The sequence below is a fragment of the Hibiscus syriacus genome, unplaced genomic scaffold (genome assembly GCF_006381635.1).
Source record: "Hibiscus syriacus cultivar Baekdansim isolate YM2019G1 unplaced genomic scaffold, ASM638163v2 tig00110332_pilon, whole genome shotgun sequence".
Lineage (NCBI taxonomy): Eukaryota > Viridiplantae > Streptophyta > Magnoliopsida > Malvales > Malvaceae > Hibiscus > Hibiscus syriacus.
Window position 1 is genome coordinate 1,877,190 of NW_024062688.1, and position 15,785 is coordinate 1,892,974.

At 36.5% G+C, this 15,785-nt stretch overlaps 2 protein-coding genes and 1 pseudogene across 2 annotated transcripts; all 3 read left to right on the forward strand.

Moving 5' to 3' along the window:
- The first annotated feature begins 2,797 nt into the window (after window positions 1–2,797).
- Window positions 2,798–7,014, forward strand: LOC120119377 (cysteine-tryptophan domain-containing zinc finger protein 7-like). The gene is made up of 6 exons (XM_039139183.1): window positions 2,798–2,949; window positions 3,057–3,305; window positions 5,128–5,200; window positions 5,291–5,418; window positions 5,543–5,911; window positions 5,991–7,014. Exons 2-6 carry the CDS (start codon window positions 3,222–3,224, stop codon window positions 6,921–6,923), a joined length of 1,587 nt encoding a protein of 528 aa, XP_038995114.1. The 5' UTR covers window positions 2,798–2,949; window positions 3,057–3,221; the 3' UTR covers window positions 6,924–7,014.
- Window positions 7,015–7,080: 66 nt separating this feature from the next.
- LOC120119376 (cysteine-tryptophan domain-containing zinc finger protein 3-like) lies at window positions 7,081–9,411 on the forward strand. The gene is made up of 3 exons (XM_039139182.1): window positions 7,081–7,242; window positions 7,475–7,853; window positions 7,951–9,411. Exons 2-3 carry the CDS (start codon window positions 7,592–7,594, stop codon window positions 9,303–9,305), a joined length of 1,617 nt encoding a protein of 538 aa, XP_038995113.1. The 5' UTR covers window positions 7,081–7,242; window positions 7,475–7,591; the 3' UTR covers window positions 9,306–9,411.
- Window positions 9,323–12,110, forward strand: LOC120119379 (annotated as a pseudogene).
- Window positions 12,111–15,785: the final 3,675 nt, after the last annotated feature.

A 15,785-nucleotide genomic window follows, 5' to 3' on the forward strand; every position in this document is an offset into this window, starting at 1 on the left:
TTCTATTCTTATATAAAGTTAAAAATATAATTTAACAATTATATAAATTAAATATAGATGTTGGTGGAATTACTACAAATTCTTAGCTTTACTTGTCGACTTAATAGTGGTTATTTTTATCAAGGTCATAAGTTAAAATTCAAATTCAATTATTCTAAGTATTAATTTAAATATATATAAATTATATAAATGATCACTAATATTTGTGTAAGTTTTCATTTTTTCTATTAATGTTTTAAAACTAATGATTTGGTCACTAACATTATTAATTGAGAAAATAACCTCAGTAACCAAAAATGCCTTATAATATACGATTTTAACCAACTTTTTTTGGATTTGCCAAAATGACCAACTAAATCACAATGCGATCGATAATTTGCAACGCGATCTCCGGCATCGCAAATCAGTTTCCAGATTCGCAACGCGAACTTTGACTATCGCATTGCGATTTACATATCGCATTGCGATAGTCCAAGTTCGCGTTGCAATTTATTCCAAGTTCGTTGCGATAGTCGAAGTTCGCGTTGCGATTTATTCCAAGTTCGTTGCGATAGTCCAAAATCGCAACAATGGTATTGCATTTGTTTCTTAAGAATTTTCTCTAAAAAGATAGTATTCGCGCGGACGTGTCGAAGACACGTATTACCACGACCACGACCACGACCACGACCACGACCACGACGACGAGACGAGACGAGACGAGACGATACGATACGAGACAGACGGCGGCGGCGGCGGCGCGCGAGAGTCCCCCTTGTTCTCTATTACTCAACAAGGAAGTGGGAAAGCCAATCCTTAAATATCATTCCCAATAGTGTTTCCAATACTATGTGGGATTGAGCATTACCAACACTTGTTCCCAATACTATGTGGGATTGAGCCTTAAATAGTGATATTATTTTTGAATGTTTTGCTTAAAATTGCAATAATCGCGATTGATTGTAGATTGATATTTAATTATGACATATTTAATCGTATAATACTAATGCAATTGGTTGCTGATTCAGTTGTTTTAAGGTGCATGATTGTTAATTGTTTCCTGAATAATCACATTATATTGGAAACAAGTGTTGGTAATACTCAATCCCACATAGTATTGGAAACACTATTGGGAATGATATTTAAGGCTTGGCTTTCCCACTTCCTTGTTGAGTGATAGAGAACAAGGGAGACTCTCGCGTGCCATCACCGCCGCAGTCCGTCTCGTCTCGTCTCGGGTCGGGTCGTGGTCGTACGTGTCTTCGACACGTCTGCACGAATACTATCTTTTTAGAGAAAATTCTTAAGAAAAAAATGCAATACCACCAGTTGTTGCGATTTTGGACTATCGCAATGCGAACTTGGACTATCGCAATGCGAACTTCGACTATCACAATGCAAACTTGGACTATCGCAATGCGAATATGTAAATCGCAATGCGATAGTCCAAGTTCGCATTGCGATAGTCCAAGTTCGCATTGCGATAGTCGACTATCGCATTGCGATTTACATATTCGCATTGCGATAGTCCAAGTTCGCATTGCGATAGTCCAAGTTCGCATTGCGATAGTCGAAGTTCGCGTTGCGAATCTGGAAACTGATTTGCGATACCGGAGATCGTGCTGCGAATTATCGATCGCATTGCGATTTAGTTGGTCATTTTGGCAAATCCAAAAAAAGTTGGTTAAAATCGTATATTATAAGGCATTTTTGGTCAATGAGGTTATTTTCTCTTATTTATTTATAACAAATCGATCTCTCGACGTTAACAAATTGAAAACTTACTCAACCATGAGTGATCATTTGTGTATTTTACCCTTTAAATATTTGTTGTTAATATGTTAAGAAAAATTCTGAATAAATACTATCTTGTAATCATTCTAGACAATTAAAAAATTGTTTTGGTGAAATTACACTATATATCATGCTTAGTTCAATGGCCAGACACCTAACGCATACATTTTTATGATTTTTTTGATAAATTTGGGGTGAATACAATGTAGTATTTGTTCATAGACTCTAAATCATTTGATAATAAACGCTCATATCTCTACATACGTTGTGCTCAAACACAAGACCTCAAAGACTAACAACAAGTCCCTTAATTACTAACGATTTGTTCGCGCAAGAGTTTTTATGATTTTTTTTATAAATATAGTGACACATATCACCATCTTATTAGTAATAATAGTTGAGTGACCAAAATAGAGACATATCGTATTAGTAATAATTAGGGATGAGCATGAGTCGGGTCAGATTTTCGGTCCCTGATTTGACCAAAAAAATATACATCTTTCACTCGACTCGAACTCGACCCATTTTTTTAAGATAAAATTCAAATCCAACTCGACTTGACCGGATCGAAAATAATATATTTATTAAAAATATTACTTTTTATTCAATAAAAATATGGAATTAATTGAAAAAAATAATATATAGAGAGGTATTATTGTAATTATCCCTAAATATATAAAGTAAGCTTACCAATTTTTTTGAGTAGTGTCGGGTTAAGAATTTTACACCCTAAACTCAAATCCGACCCGACCTAAACATAACCTCTAAAAAGTTCAACATGAACCCGATTTTTTTTAAAAAAATCCGACCTGATCGGGTTGAAATCGTGTTCAGGTTCATACCCATCCCTAGTAATAATACCTGAGTTACCAAAATAAAAATACTAGAATAAATAGGTGATTAAATAAATAATTTACCTATAAACATGTGGAAAAACAAAATTAATTATTACATGTATAAAAATAAAAAAAGGAGACCCACAAGAACCACAACAGTACTTTGCCATTGCAGTTTTGTTCAGAAGGAAAGTGTAAACAGATTTCTGGAATCCCAGCAAGAAAGCAAAAAAAGGTTACCAACAAAGGGAACTCGGCACCGCGACGCTGAACGAGTCAATTCAGCGGCACTCGTCGATCGATTTCAAGCTTCATCATCTGATCATCTATATCCCTGATAGTGAGTTAAAATAAGAAAAAATGAAATAATAATTGGCAAATTTTATCAATTTGATTGATTCCAAAAGGCTTTGTTCATTTACTTTTTCTTTCCCCTTAATTTGGTAGGATCCAAGGCGGTTTTCGGAGATTGTCGGTGTTTTTTTTTTAGTTTTTAGAATATATTTTTTCTCTCTAAATAATTATTGATGTTGGATTTTCGGGAAGGAAGAGTGAGGGGCTAAGGTTATGGTGGGTTAGGATTAGGGTTTTTGGGGGTGGGTTTGGAGAAGGATGAAAATTCTGAGCTTGAAGAAGGAGAAACTTGCTATTACAGGGATGATGATGATGACACTATTAACCCCGACACCTTACCTTGTAAGGGTTCAAATTTTATTTTCTTAAGGAAAATTCTCTGGATTTTACATCGGTTTTATGTTTAAAACTTGGGATTATGCTTTAGTTGATGCAATTTGGGTCTTTTGATTGGAATTATGCTGATTCTAAGTTTGATTAAGCATTTATCCCACTTTGTAGGCAATGCAGTTCTATCAAGCTTTATTTCAAGGAATGGTTAATTTGAAATTATGCTTAATTTTGGGTTTATTAGACATAAAGCGGGAATGAACTAATCACTATCTAGAATAACTTCGGACTCTTGTTGTGAATTAGAATCCCACGAGGCTTTAAGTTTGTGGTGTTTGACCATGGATTCATCAAGTGTTGAAGTTGACTTTAGAGGATGAGATTATTCAGCTCGCAGACTTAGTAGACAAACATGTTACTTTGACATGCTCATGTAGATAAATGATTGGTTAAGATAGGTTCATTTTTCACCAATCACCACTAGGAATATAAATGAACAACTAGAAGAATATGCTTTAAAGCCCCATTCTGTGTCTTTGTTCAGTTTTGTATTTTTTTATGCAATGTGATAGTATTAAAATGTTGTCCTGTTTCTCAGAAATAATTTGATAAATGATAAAAGTCCTTTGCGTGGATGTGGATGATCTTTGAAACTTCCTCAACATTTAGAATTTTTTATGTTGATGATAGTGTTTGTTTGAATATGCGATGTGATTAACTTTGTCAGTTCTCTTAATTCATTTGATCTAATTTATATTTGCAACATTAATCTAAAATTAGTTCAATACGATATTACTTTTTGTATAACCACCAGTATCCTACCCATTGGTAGACACTTTCATATGTTATTATTGAGCTCCTCAAAAGAATGAACTTTGAGATGATATTTAGAGTCGGCTTCTTGTGCCCATTTAATTGAATCTGGTCAATATATAAGCCTCTTTGTAGACAGCCCAGTTCTCTTAATTCATTTGATCTAATTTATATTTGCAACATTAAGCTATAATTAGTTTCATATGATATTACTTTTTGTATAACCACTGGTATCCTACCCATTGGAAGACACTTTCATATGTTATTATTGAGCTCCTCAAAATACGAACTTTGAGATGATATTTAGAGTTGGCTTCTTGTGCCCATTTAATTGAATTTGGTCAATATAAGCCTCTTTGTAGACAGCTCAGTTCTCTTAAGCGTTGCTGGAAGGGATGGTTAATATGAAATTATGATTAATTTTGGGTTTATTAGACATAAAGGGTAATAAAACTACTAACTAGAATAAGCTGTGCCTCTTTATATGAATTAGAGTCCTAATAGGCTTTAAGTTTTATGGTGTGTGTCCATCGATTCACCGAAGTGTTGAAGTTAACTTCTGAGGAGGGGATTATTATGTTCTTTGCAAACTTAGTAGACAAGTGTTTTTTTTACATGCTTTTATAGATAAATGCTTGGTTTAGCAAGGTTATTTTTTCATCACTAGGAATGTAATAGAAATAGTGTTAGAATGTTGTCCAGCTTCTTGGCAACAATTTGATGCATGATAAAAAATTTGTTGCCCGGATGATCATTGAAACTTCCGTCACATTAAGAGTTTTTTTTCCCTTGTTGATGATAGTGTTTATTTGAGTGCAAAATGTGGTTAACTTTGTCAATTCTCTTAATTTAGTCTATCTAATTCATTTTGCAATATTAAGGTAATCTTTCCTGAAAAGATTGGACTTGGAGATGATACAAATACTTGTGCCCGATGTAACTCAATATATCAGCTTTAACATAAAGTTTTCAACATTCTCTGTGCTATTCCATTAGTAATGTGGGATTTCATTTCTTAAAGGATGAGAAGATAAAAAACGTTCTGGGCCATTTTCAAAAAGATTTTGAAGGCGGTGTTTCAGCAGAAAACTTGGGTAAGTGTTTGATCACGGTTTTATAAACTTTAAATACTATTGCAAGCTTGATGTTTGAAGTTGATGATGAAGACTAAAATTTCTTTACAGGGGCAAAATTTGGTTTGTATGGCTCTTTTTTACCTACCTATGAACGCTCTCCTTCAAGTTTCTCACATCCAAAGACACCACAGGGAAACTCCAGCACACCAAAGTCTACAAACAATTTATCCATGGAGGTATATGATCAATATCTGTTCGATATTTTGATCATTTCTTTGGAAGATGATGTACTTAGCTGTTGCCTAGAAATCTTCTGAAATTCTTGTTTACCTGTTTGCTGTGGATTCTGGTATGATACAGGGTGCATTCCAGAATTTGAAAGCTCTTCCAAATGCACCCCTATCTGCGAGACATGGGAATGCTTCTTGCCCAAGTGGCATTATTGCAGCCAAACATGATTCTCTTTTGTCCTTTAATCATGTTGCTGAAAAGCCCGCCTTAAAGGATGCAAGTTTTGAAAGAGCAGATATCCTGACTGACCGGAGGACACTAAAGGTCCGAATTAAGGTGGGATCTGATACCAAAGTTCAAAAGAACTCTGCAATCTATAGTGGTCTTGGGCTTGATGATTCTCCAACTTTGTCATGGGGTAACAGTCCCGATGAAACTGGAGAAACAGTGACAGCTTCTCCAGGAAATACAAATGAATCATCTAATAAAATTCTACAGGTAGAGGTTCTCTTGGTTGTTTGCAATGTCTTCTTGTGAACTAAGAAGGATGTGTTAATGTTTTTATGCCTTTATACAGGTTATGACTTCCTACCATGTCCCTTGTGGTGTACTCAAATCTCCTCTTAATGACAGTCTGCTATGCTTATTAAGAAACGAGAAGGGAGGGCCATCTAGAGATAGTACAACTATCACCTTGCTTAAGGCATGTCGAGAAAATTCTTCTGGGTTAATAGATGAGCCCATTTTTGGTAATGGAAAAGAACTCAGTGAGCAGAAAACAGAATTTTTAATTGGGATAAGCAAGAAGGTGCTGGAATCAAAGCATGGGAATCGTGTGAAGGTTGGAAATGATAAGAAGTTGCTCACAGGAAAAATGCCAGAAAACAAGATTGCAGGAGGAGAGGAGTTGCTAGCAGATGACTTGAAACACACAGCTCTATCTAATTCAGTGGATGTTTCCGACTCTATGGAGGCCACACCTAGGGTATGTGATCTTTCTGTGGAGGCTAATCAGAATGGATCAAGAGGTGGATTATTTTCCTCTGATTCATCAAAGAAGGATTCTTTGGAGTTAGTGTTTGGTGGGAGCAGATCTAGTGGCAGGAAGAAAAAAAGGGATAGTCAGCGCAGTTTAGTTGAAAAGGTTTGGGAACAGAGTGTAGTAAGTTCTGATAAGAACGCACTTGACCTTGGGGATTATGGTGGCAGTAAATGCAACCAAAATACTGGCCATTTAAAGTGTAAGGAAGATTCAAAAACAAAGGTTGGCCAGGAAGCTACATTTCATGTTCAGAATGACATAAGTATTCCCTCCGAAATGGAAAACACATTGTTTGTGGGCAAAAAGAAGTCAAAAGGTAGCAAAAATACTGGACCAATTGCTGATTCAATGAAGGAAAGTTTGAGACTTGATGTGGGTACAACACCTAAAGATACTACGAGTTCTAGTCAGAGTTTTTCTTCACGTAAAAGTAAGATGCATAAGGTGAGAAAATGGATTTGTCAATGAGTCTTGTTCACAATAGGCCAAAAGGTTCTGGTCCAATGGATTTTGAGAGGGAGAAGAATGGCTCTTTGGAAAAGTCAAAAGAAATATTTAATGATGGAACAGTTGGCAACCTGCTCTTGGGAGTGGATGCTCCAGGTGTGGTTCACCTCACTGATAAGACAGTTGCTTCGCAGACGACAGCATCAGCAGCAGCTGCTCCTGTAGTCATAGAAGAAAACTGGGTTCAGTGTGATCGTTGTAACAAGTGGCGACTTTTGCCTTTTGATGCTAGACCTGAGCAACTCCCTGAGAAGTGGTTGTGTAGCATGCTTAACTGGCTGTAAGTTCCTTAGATGAGAATAAAATATTGTTTTTGTTGCATATGCTTTTCCCTTTGTTTGAGTACATCCTATGTGCATTTATCTGCTAGTACACCTGATGCTCCTTGACATGCAAATAAGTAGAAACACCTGGTGAATGATGGGTGCATTCATAGATGTGTTGTGTATTTCTGTGAACATATGCTTGTAATTTTTCTTTTTCTGATTTTTGTTATTGAAATTGTTGTATAGGCCGGGAATGAACCAGTGTGACATTGGTGAGGATGACACGACAAAAGCTCTCAATGCATTGTACCAGATTCCAATTGCTGAGAATCAAAATAACTCACAAAATCATGCAATGGAACCATGTCGGCCCATCTTCAACATCTTGATCAGAAAAACTCTAGTTTCATTTCTCATGTATTATCAATTCAAGGCAAGAACCATGACCCGAAGGAAGTGCGCAAAGCAGGTAACAGTGGCCTGAGTCTGATGCCAAACTCTAAAAAGAACCAGCAGCAGGAATCTCTGAAAAGTAGGAGCTTAAAGAACATGACCCAGGTTCCTACTGAATCAAATCTCGCAAAGAAATCCATCTATCATCAAAATGAAAAGAATCCAGTTGCAGGTATTTAGTCCACTTGAGAGCCGAAATTATACTATCAGTCAAACATTTATATTGAGAGACTATTTGTTTACTTTTTTGGGAATCTGTTTGATTGTAGGAGTGACCAAGCAAGCAAAGATGAAAAACAAGAGAGACTCTGATCTGTATGTGAATGAGGATTCAAAGAAAGCCAAAACAGAAGTTGTATGCACTACTTATAAACATCAGATTTGTAACTTGGATATCAGAATGGTGGGCCTTAATACAAGCACTGGCTTGCCAACTCAAGTAAATGGAAGAAGTCTGCAGAACCATAACAAGTGCTCTAATTCTGGGGATGTAAAGCATGATTTGAAAGAAAGATCCGTAGTTTCTGTTAAGAAAGTTGTGGGTCAAATTCAGGCCTCATCATCAGATGGTATGCCATTAGATATGAAAAGAAGAGATAAGATGGTTTTTATGAAGAAAAGGAAATTGGAGGACCGAGAGGACAGTCAAAACAGTCGCAAGTTATATATGAAGGAAGAAAGTAGTGAGAGTGGATTTAGGTATGAAAAGAAACCACGAGTTTCAAAGATTGAGAGGAAACAGTCCCTTAGAAATGATGGCGATGACACATTAAACAAGAAAAGCATGGATCATTTGGTTGGAGGCACTGAAGAAGTCAGAAGTATTGATAAGAACCAGCAACTTAGAAAACACAAGAACAAGTCCTCTTCTCACAAAAGTTTGGATGGCCTTGATTCATTGAGAAGGGATTCTGACGCTGGACAAATTTTGAAGGCAGCAATGTCTAGCTCTTCAAAGGTTTCTGGTTCTCATAAAACGAGATTTAACTTTGAAGAAGCAAGGGGTTCACCAGTAGAGTCAGTTTCTTCATCTCCCATGAGGACCTCATATCCAGAAAAGTTTGCATCAAGTAAAGGGGAGCCTTCAGGGAAGGATGCTGTTGCAAATACTGGCATTCCCCCTAGTGGCAATTCTGGAAGATTTTGGGATGGAGAAGGTACTGTTGAGCTTATTCAATCTGTTCCAGAAAAGAAACAGAAAGTTTCAGGTGATTTTAAGCCTAAATCACATAAATCTTCTACCCTGGATATAGGTTCTATTTGCAAAATCAGCATTAAAACTAAACTTTCTTCTAGAATGGGGAATAGCCATTTGTGCAATGGTGATACTCGTTTTGCAGAGAATGGGCAGCATGCTCTAGAACGGCCCCATGGTGAGGATAGAGTGAACAAGGAGGTCCATGTCAATGCGTTTTCTCAGAAATGTGATAAGGGTTCACAGACAAAGAACAGTGAAAGAAGTTCTGTTGCGGATAAGATGAAGGTTAATGATCTTGCAGATCAACAGGAAGATTTGTGTTCTAGAAAGAACATGAAGTATCAGTCAGATATCAGCCACAAGGGTCATGGATGTCTTCAAGAAACAGCTGCTGATTGCAAACTCAATTTTCCAGAACCTAGATAGGGTGAGAAGAACAATGTTGAAAGGAGGGACCCTTCAGGATATTGGTCAAGTGGCAGTAGAAAGGAAGCCCGATCAAATAAACAGCATGATGCTGATGCAAAATCTTTTGCTGCGTGCAGCACAAAGGGGAAGACTGCCCCTGAGAAAAACCTGATCCAGGATATTGATGGTCACACTAAATTAATGCAAGTGGAGACAAGAAGTGGAATCTCAAAATCCTCCTTGCATTCTGAGGTCGAGAGCCGGCAAGAAATAAAGGGCCATCTGACAGCACCGGAAGCCGAACAGGGAGTTGTTTCTGACGGGCTTCCAGTTGATTCGTCTAAGGATATAAAATTGACTGGAAAGGCTGGCAGCAGGAATGGATCTAACAACAGTTCGGGGAAGCACATACCTGATTTGTGTAAGGCTCACAGTCCTGTAAGAGTAAATTCCTCCAACCAGACAGAAAATAATGCCCTGAATGATGCCGAGAAGCATAGAAATTATGCTGAGAAGCTTAAGGTTTGTTTTCAGATTTTTTTTTCTGACAGTTATGCCACTTTCTAAATGTTAGTTTTTTTTTATAGGAATCTTTCTAAATGTTAGTTAAAATGTTGTAACCATTCAAACTATTTACTACCATTTGATTGTCTTCTTTCAGAGTTCGGGTTTTGTTTTTGAAAGCAATGAGATTTACTTAAAAGCTGCTCTTTAAGTTTCTTGGCCTTGCTGCCCGGTTAGAGACTAGCAATAGTGAGATTGGTAGACATGGCAACACAAACCAAATGCAAGTTTATAGCACTGCCACTAAACTTTGCAAGTATGTAAATGCTTCAGAAGTAATAGTAAACTGTTCTTTTGTGAACTTCATTAGATTTGTTTGTTTATATTTACATTAGGAGTGTTTATAGATACCTATTATCTTTGCTCAATGCTGACTTCTCAAGTTCACAGAATGTGTGCCCAAGAATTTGAAAAAAGTGGAGAAATGGCTGCTGCTGCTTTGGCCTATAAATGCATGGAGGTAGCATACATGAGGGTTGTTTACTGCAAACATTCTACTAGCTTCCGTGACTGGAATGAGTTTCAAGCAACTCTACAGATGGTTCCCCACGGTAAGCAGGCTTGTTTTTCTCTGCATGATTGATTGCACATAGGTTCTATTTGATAATATCTACTCTTAAAGTTTGAATCATATGCAATAATTTTTTTGCCTCATGTTCCAGAGAGTACCATTTCTTATTCCTTGGCTAGTTTAATTAGAAGATTCACCTAACTGTATAACTTGAGACAGCATATTACAGCACAAAGGTGGTTCTCTCGCCCCCTGGGTGGAGGACCGCCAGGGCTTTGGTTTATATTTAAGTGCAGTCAGCAGTGCTTGTTTCTGGTTTACGTCCCACTGAAGCTGTAGCATGTGGATATTTCCTGATGGGGCTACAGATCTAATTCTTTTTTCATAACATGCTCTAACATAAGCTACACTGTAACAGATGCTTTATTTTTTGTTAAGATGCAACCTTATTTTTTCGGATGGCTTCTTTCAGGTGAATCTCCATCATCTTCTGCATCGGATGTTGATAATAGCTTAAATAATCAACATACTGTGAAAAGGCTCAATTAGCCAAGGTTTTAGTTTCACATGTTGGTGGGACCCATGTCATTGTTGCTAGAACCGCCCAAGTTTTGTTCGGCTGCTTGACTTTGTAAGTTGATTAAGACTCTTCCAATTTTTTTCTTCTCTCTTGCTTTTCTATTTAAATCATTTAATTTATATGTTTAGTAGGCGGTGATTTACTGAGGTTTTACATCAGTAACTACTAGAAACTGCCTATAAGCTACATTTTTCTTGAGGAATATTCCTAGGTAGATGAACACCAGCTATTGTGGACAACTCCTAAGTTGTTATGAGGTAGTTGGATTTGGACATGTGATTTTGGTGGAAATACGATGATATTTGAATGAAGAAGTGTAAAACAGGCTAATTTGTATAATTCTAATCATTGTCCCCCAGCAGTACAATTTGCATTATCCGACTTTGGTTCTTGGTAGGTATAGGTTCTTCCCCAACCAGCTGTTGGAAACCACACTTTTGATTGCTTGAATGGTCTTAGATGGTAAAGGGAGGAAGTTAATAAGCTTGTTTTTCTCGAGTCTTGAATGTCCAGTAGGCTGATGTCTGCAGTCTGAACCCACTTCTTGTTGTCCTCATAGGCTTATTATCTGTTTCCCTTCTTAATTGTCACGTTCCAATTTACGAGGGAAACTGTATGTCTCTGAATGTCATGTTAACCTAATAAGTTAGTTTGAGTGGGTAAATGCTTTAACATATTCCTGTTCTGCAGACACAAGACGTAGGTTTTAATATGGAGGCTACAAGAAAATCCCAAAATGCTTTTACAGCTGCAACTGCATCTCTGGAAAAAACACAAAATACCGAGTGTATTATTTCTGTTAGAAAGGCAATCGATTTCAGCTTCCAGGATGTGGACGGATTTGTATGCTTGCTTGAGCAGGCTATGGAGGCCATTAGTCGTTCTGGTTTAGGTGGTGGTAGAGAATAAGTTACCCATGTATATACTGTCTTTTTGGTTTATAACCCCCAATGTCCGATGGAGGAGGAAGGGGAAAAAGATGCCTGCTTAGATGTGCATTTCGAAACAAGCAAAGACCTGGTCACTGAAAGCATGTTGCCTCTCTGTACATGTGTACAAAGTGAGTCTAATCTGCAAATTTTGGTAATGTATATTTCAATTTTTTTCACCACCTTGACATTTTTAAGCACGCTCACCCTTTAAGTTTAGTGGGTTGGCAAAAAAGGATAGAAATTCTAGTTTTATTGGGCATGAGATTGGGAGTTGGATATGTAAGATGTATAGTAGTATTTTTGGGGTGGAGATGATTAGGCAACCATTCTGGGGAGGTTGCATACCGATTTTGTGTTGATGAGTTTATGCATCAATGTTCTCTTTACAATTTTGGAATGGTAAAGTGATATATTCTTTTTGGAAGTTACTTCTGCTTAAACTGTAACATCCTAATCTAATCCAACTGAATATTGATGGATTATGATGTTACACGAGACCAGAAGATCGATAGATTATGATGTTACACGGGACCAGAAGATCGATAGATTATGATGTTACACGGGACTACTGAAGTGGTTAACCCAAAAATTTTCTTTTAAAAACAATTATAAATCATTATATGAAAAGTCATCCATAGCAATATAAAATAATATAAAATAAAAAAATAATGAAGTTGAGTTTACAAAACTGTGATCTCCCAAATAATCAAAATAAAACAATATTGAGTTACGACTGAATATAAAAAGTGTTTATAATAGTATATACCCTCTAACACAATTAAAGACATACTCTGAAGTCTCAACTAAGTTGAAATATCTGATGATGATAACGTTCTACGAACGGTCACCTAAGAATTTGCGCACGGAAACATATTCCAAACGTGAGCTTATAAGCTTAGTGTTACATTAATAATTGTACTATGCTATATGCGTTCACTAAATGAGCATGTTAGTGGTAGGCGTATGAAGGCATAGGATGTTGATATGACGTGTTAGGATAGGCATCATGGTGTGGCTGCGGGTTCTGCATCTCGGAGCACCCACCCTTTTAGTCTTCCTAAAATACCCTTGGGTATTTAGGGTGAGATCCGAAATTGCATCGAAAATGAACACACTACCAACTTACTCCGTCGAGTCTTGGGACATCTGCTCTCAGCTAGCACCTAAAGTGCCTTAGCACTGATTGATATATATTTGAACTGAATGATCGTCGTTTTCTAAAGTGACTATGGTGTCTCGACTATTTCTTGAGCATCAAACAAGGCTAGTTTTATGTCAACCTGGTTGTTAATATTTCTAGTTGTTCCGAGTTTATTATTGTTCTCACTTGTAGTTTTATGGTATTCTGGTATAATTGGGTCTCTTAAATTTATCCTTTACCCTTGGGTTTCTTACCAAAAACTCTTCATGGGTATCGATACTGAGCTCTTTCAGTATCAGTACTAACCCCTGAGCATCAATACTAACATCTGGGCATCGATACTGACTAGCTATTGAGAACTGAAATGGAAGGGAGTAGTATCAATACCTTAGTTTGAGTACGTATACTTCTGGTATGTGGTATTGATACAACCATATCGATACTAAATTTAACTTTGATGTTTGAAAAAATGCCTTAGTATCGATACCCTATCGGTAGTATAGGTACTCTACCCCAGTATCGATACTATCATGAGTGTTGACATCAAAATTGCTTAATTGAATATACTAAGTGAACTTAGTATCGATATCACCTTGCGAGTATCGATACTTTACCTATAGTATTGATACTCATTGTATGAGTATCTATACTTCTAGCCCAAAATTCTTTTGTTTCTAGCAACTGAAGAACAATATCGGTACTGTTCTTTCAATATTGATACTCGTGCCCATAAATGCTCTGTTTTAGGCACGAAATTGACCCTTTAATTTACCCCAAACGTCCTACTAAGGTCCCCAAATGTTATTAGAGTGTTATATTTGATAATAGGGGTCATAATAGGTCCATAAACATACTGAAAAACATTAAATGTTGAATCTACGATGAACATGCTTTATAACTCATGCAAACTAACCAAACACACCTAGTGTCCTACATGTAGTATAGTTGAGTTAGAAGTGAGTTACCTTGATGTCATAAGTTGTTGGAAACACCCAAGCTCAACCAAGTGCTTGTTTTTCATGTCCTTTAACCTTGGAGCCTTCTTCAACTTCTCGTACTAGACAAAATCATGCATAAGGGTTACTAATGTGTTTGAGATCTTAGAAAGGAACACTTCCTAAGGCTTGAGTTCTTCAAAAAACGAGTTGGTTTATTATGAGATTCTAAAACCCCACTAAAACTCATGTTTTGGCTATCATGATGGAATGAAGAGATTGAGGGATTGAATTAAAACTTGAGATGAATAGGATCCGATTCTTACCTCTAGAGTCTTAGGCCAAGCTTGTTAGGTCACCAAGTTGCCACCTTTAAGACACAAAGGAAGACAAGGGGGAAGTTTGAACGAGGAAGGAGACAAGGGTGAAAAAAAAAGACAAGAGCTCTTCCACGTTGACATCATCCCACATGAAGGGAATTCAACTTTTGGGAAAGTTGATGGGCAATTTGCTACCTTGGTCTCCTAAGTCTTAACCCTATTATTATAAATGTGTCTCCTTTATGACAACTTCGATTCAGCCCAAGCCCAAACTTACACTACATGAGTTAAGTTTTCTTATAGGGCTAACGGGTTTATCTAACACGCCCTCAAATTAACCCGAAACTATTAACTCGGGATTCGAAGTGTTACATAAACAATCAATTTGTTTTTTCACTTGTGCAACATCAATCTAAAATTAGTTTTCTCGTTATTAATAAAGCACCGTGTACTTTTGATGTGTGAAGTTTTCCAACTTTTTTCTGTAAAATTAATGTGTCCTCAAACTTTGAATTTTTTTTTAATGTTACCCTTTAATTAACAATTTCTAAAATTAGTTTTATCCTTATTAATAAAGCACAGTGTACTTTTGATGTGTGAAGTTTTCCAACTTTTTTCTGTAAAATTAATGTGTTCTCAAACTTTGAAAACAATTTAATGTTACCCTTTAATTAACAATATCTATAGTTAATCGCTATGATGAAGTAGTAATTCATGATATTAACATAACGGTTCATGATTGACATGATAATCTACAATATCCCATGATGTGATACATATTGATTAATTGTATGTGGCAATTATTTTTTTAAAAAAAATCTCCTCCTCCTCTAAATATGGGACCACAAAAGAATCTCAAACATAAAAAAGAACCCACAAAAGTATGAAAACTACAGTATCTATACACTGTCGTTTCGACCCAGCAGACTGTTTATCGATCAAGCTTTAACCATCCCGAGCTTCATCAATGTCTTCTTTATCACTTCCTTGTTTCGACAATGACGGCTGCAGATATTTTTTATTTTCTGTATTATCATTCGATCGGCTGTTAACACTAGCGATGTTCTTCAGCCTCCCTTTTTCCGAATGATGCTCGTAAAGCCAGTAATCGATAAGTGTTTGTTGGCAACACCGCCATCCCCTTCTATTAACTCGACTACACCTCGAACCTTCCATTATCACACCATTTCAACCTCTAATTTTTCCCACTTTTTTCATTATCGTTATCTTCCTGCATTATTTTTCTTTTCTTCAATAGAAATGCCTTGTCTCCTTTAACTCCCCTCAACTTTATTCAATGCAATAAATAATAACACCCTTCAATAATCAACATTATATAAAAACATTACAATTTGGTTTCATACCTTGATGGGATAGAGACCCAGATCCAAGTTCTTCATCAGAAACATTTTTCTTCATAGAAAAGAATAATAGAAATAAGCAAACATTGATCGACTTTTTTATCAGGTATTGTAATTACTCATTTTCTCCCATTTCCTCTCATTTTTTCCTTTT

What these genes read in the sequence shown, in the direction of transcription:
- LOC120119377 (XM_039139183.1), top strand. Translation starts at nt 3,222, where the DNA reads ATGAAAATTCTGAGCTTGAAGAAGGAGAAACTTGCTATTACAGGGATG. An exon ending in TAACCCCGACACCTTACCTT is followed by an intron (nt 3,306 to 5,127) that starts GTAAGGGTTCAA and finishes CATTTCTTAAAG; the next exon opens with GATGAGAAGATAAAAAACGT. An exon ending in CATCTAATAAAATTCTACAG is followed by an intron (nt 5,912 to 5,990) that starts GTAGAGGTTCTC and finishes GCCTTTATACAG; the next exon opens with GTTATGACTTCCTACCATGT.
- LOC120119376 (XM_039139182.1), top strand. Translation starts at nt 7,592, where the DNA reads ATGTCGGCCCATCTTCAACATCTTGATCAGAAAAACTCTAGTTTCATT. An exon ending in TGAAAAGAATCCAGTTGCAG is followed by an intron (nt 7,854 to 7,950) that starts GTATTTAGTCCA and finishes GTTTGATTGTAG; the next exon opens with GAGTGACCAAGCAAGCAAAG.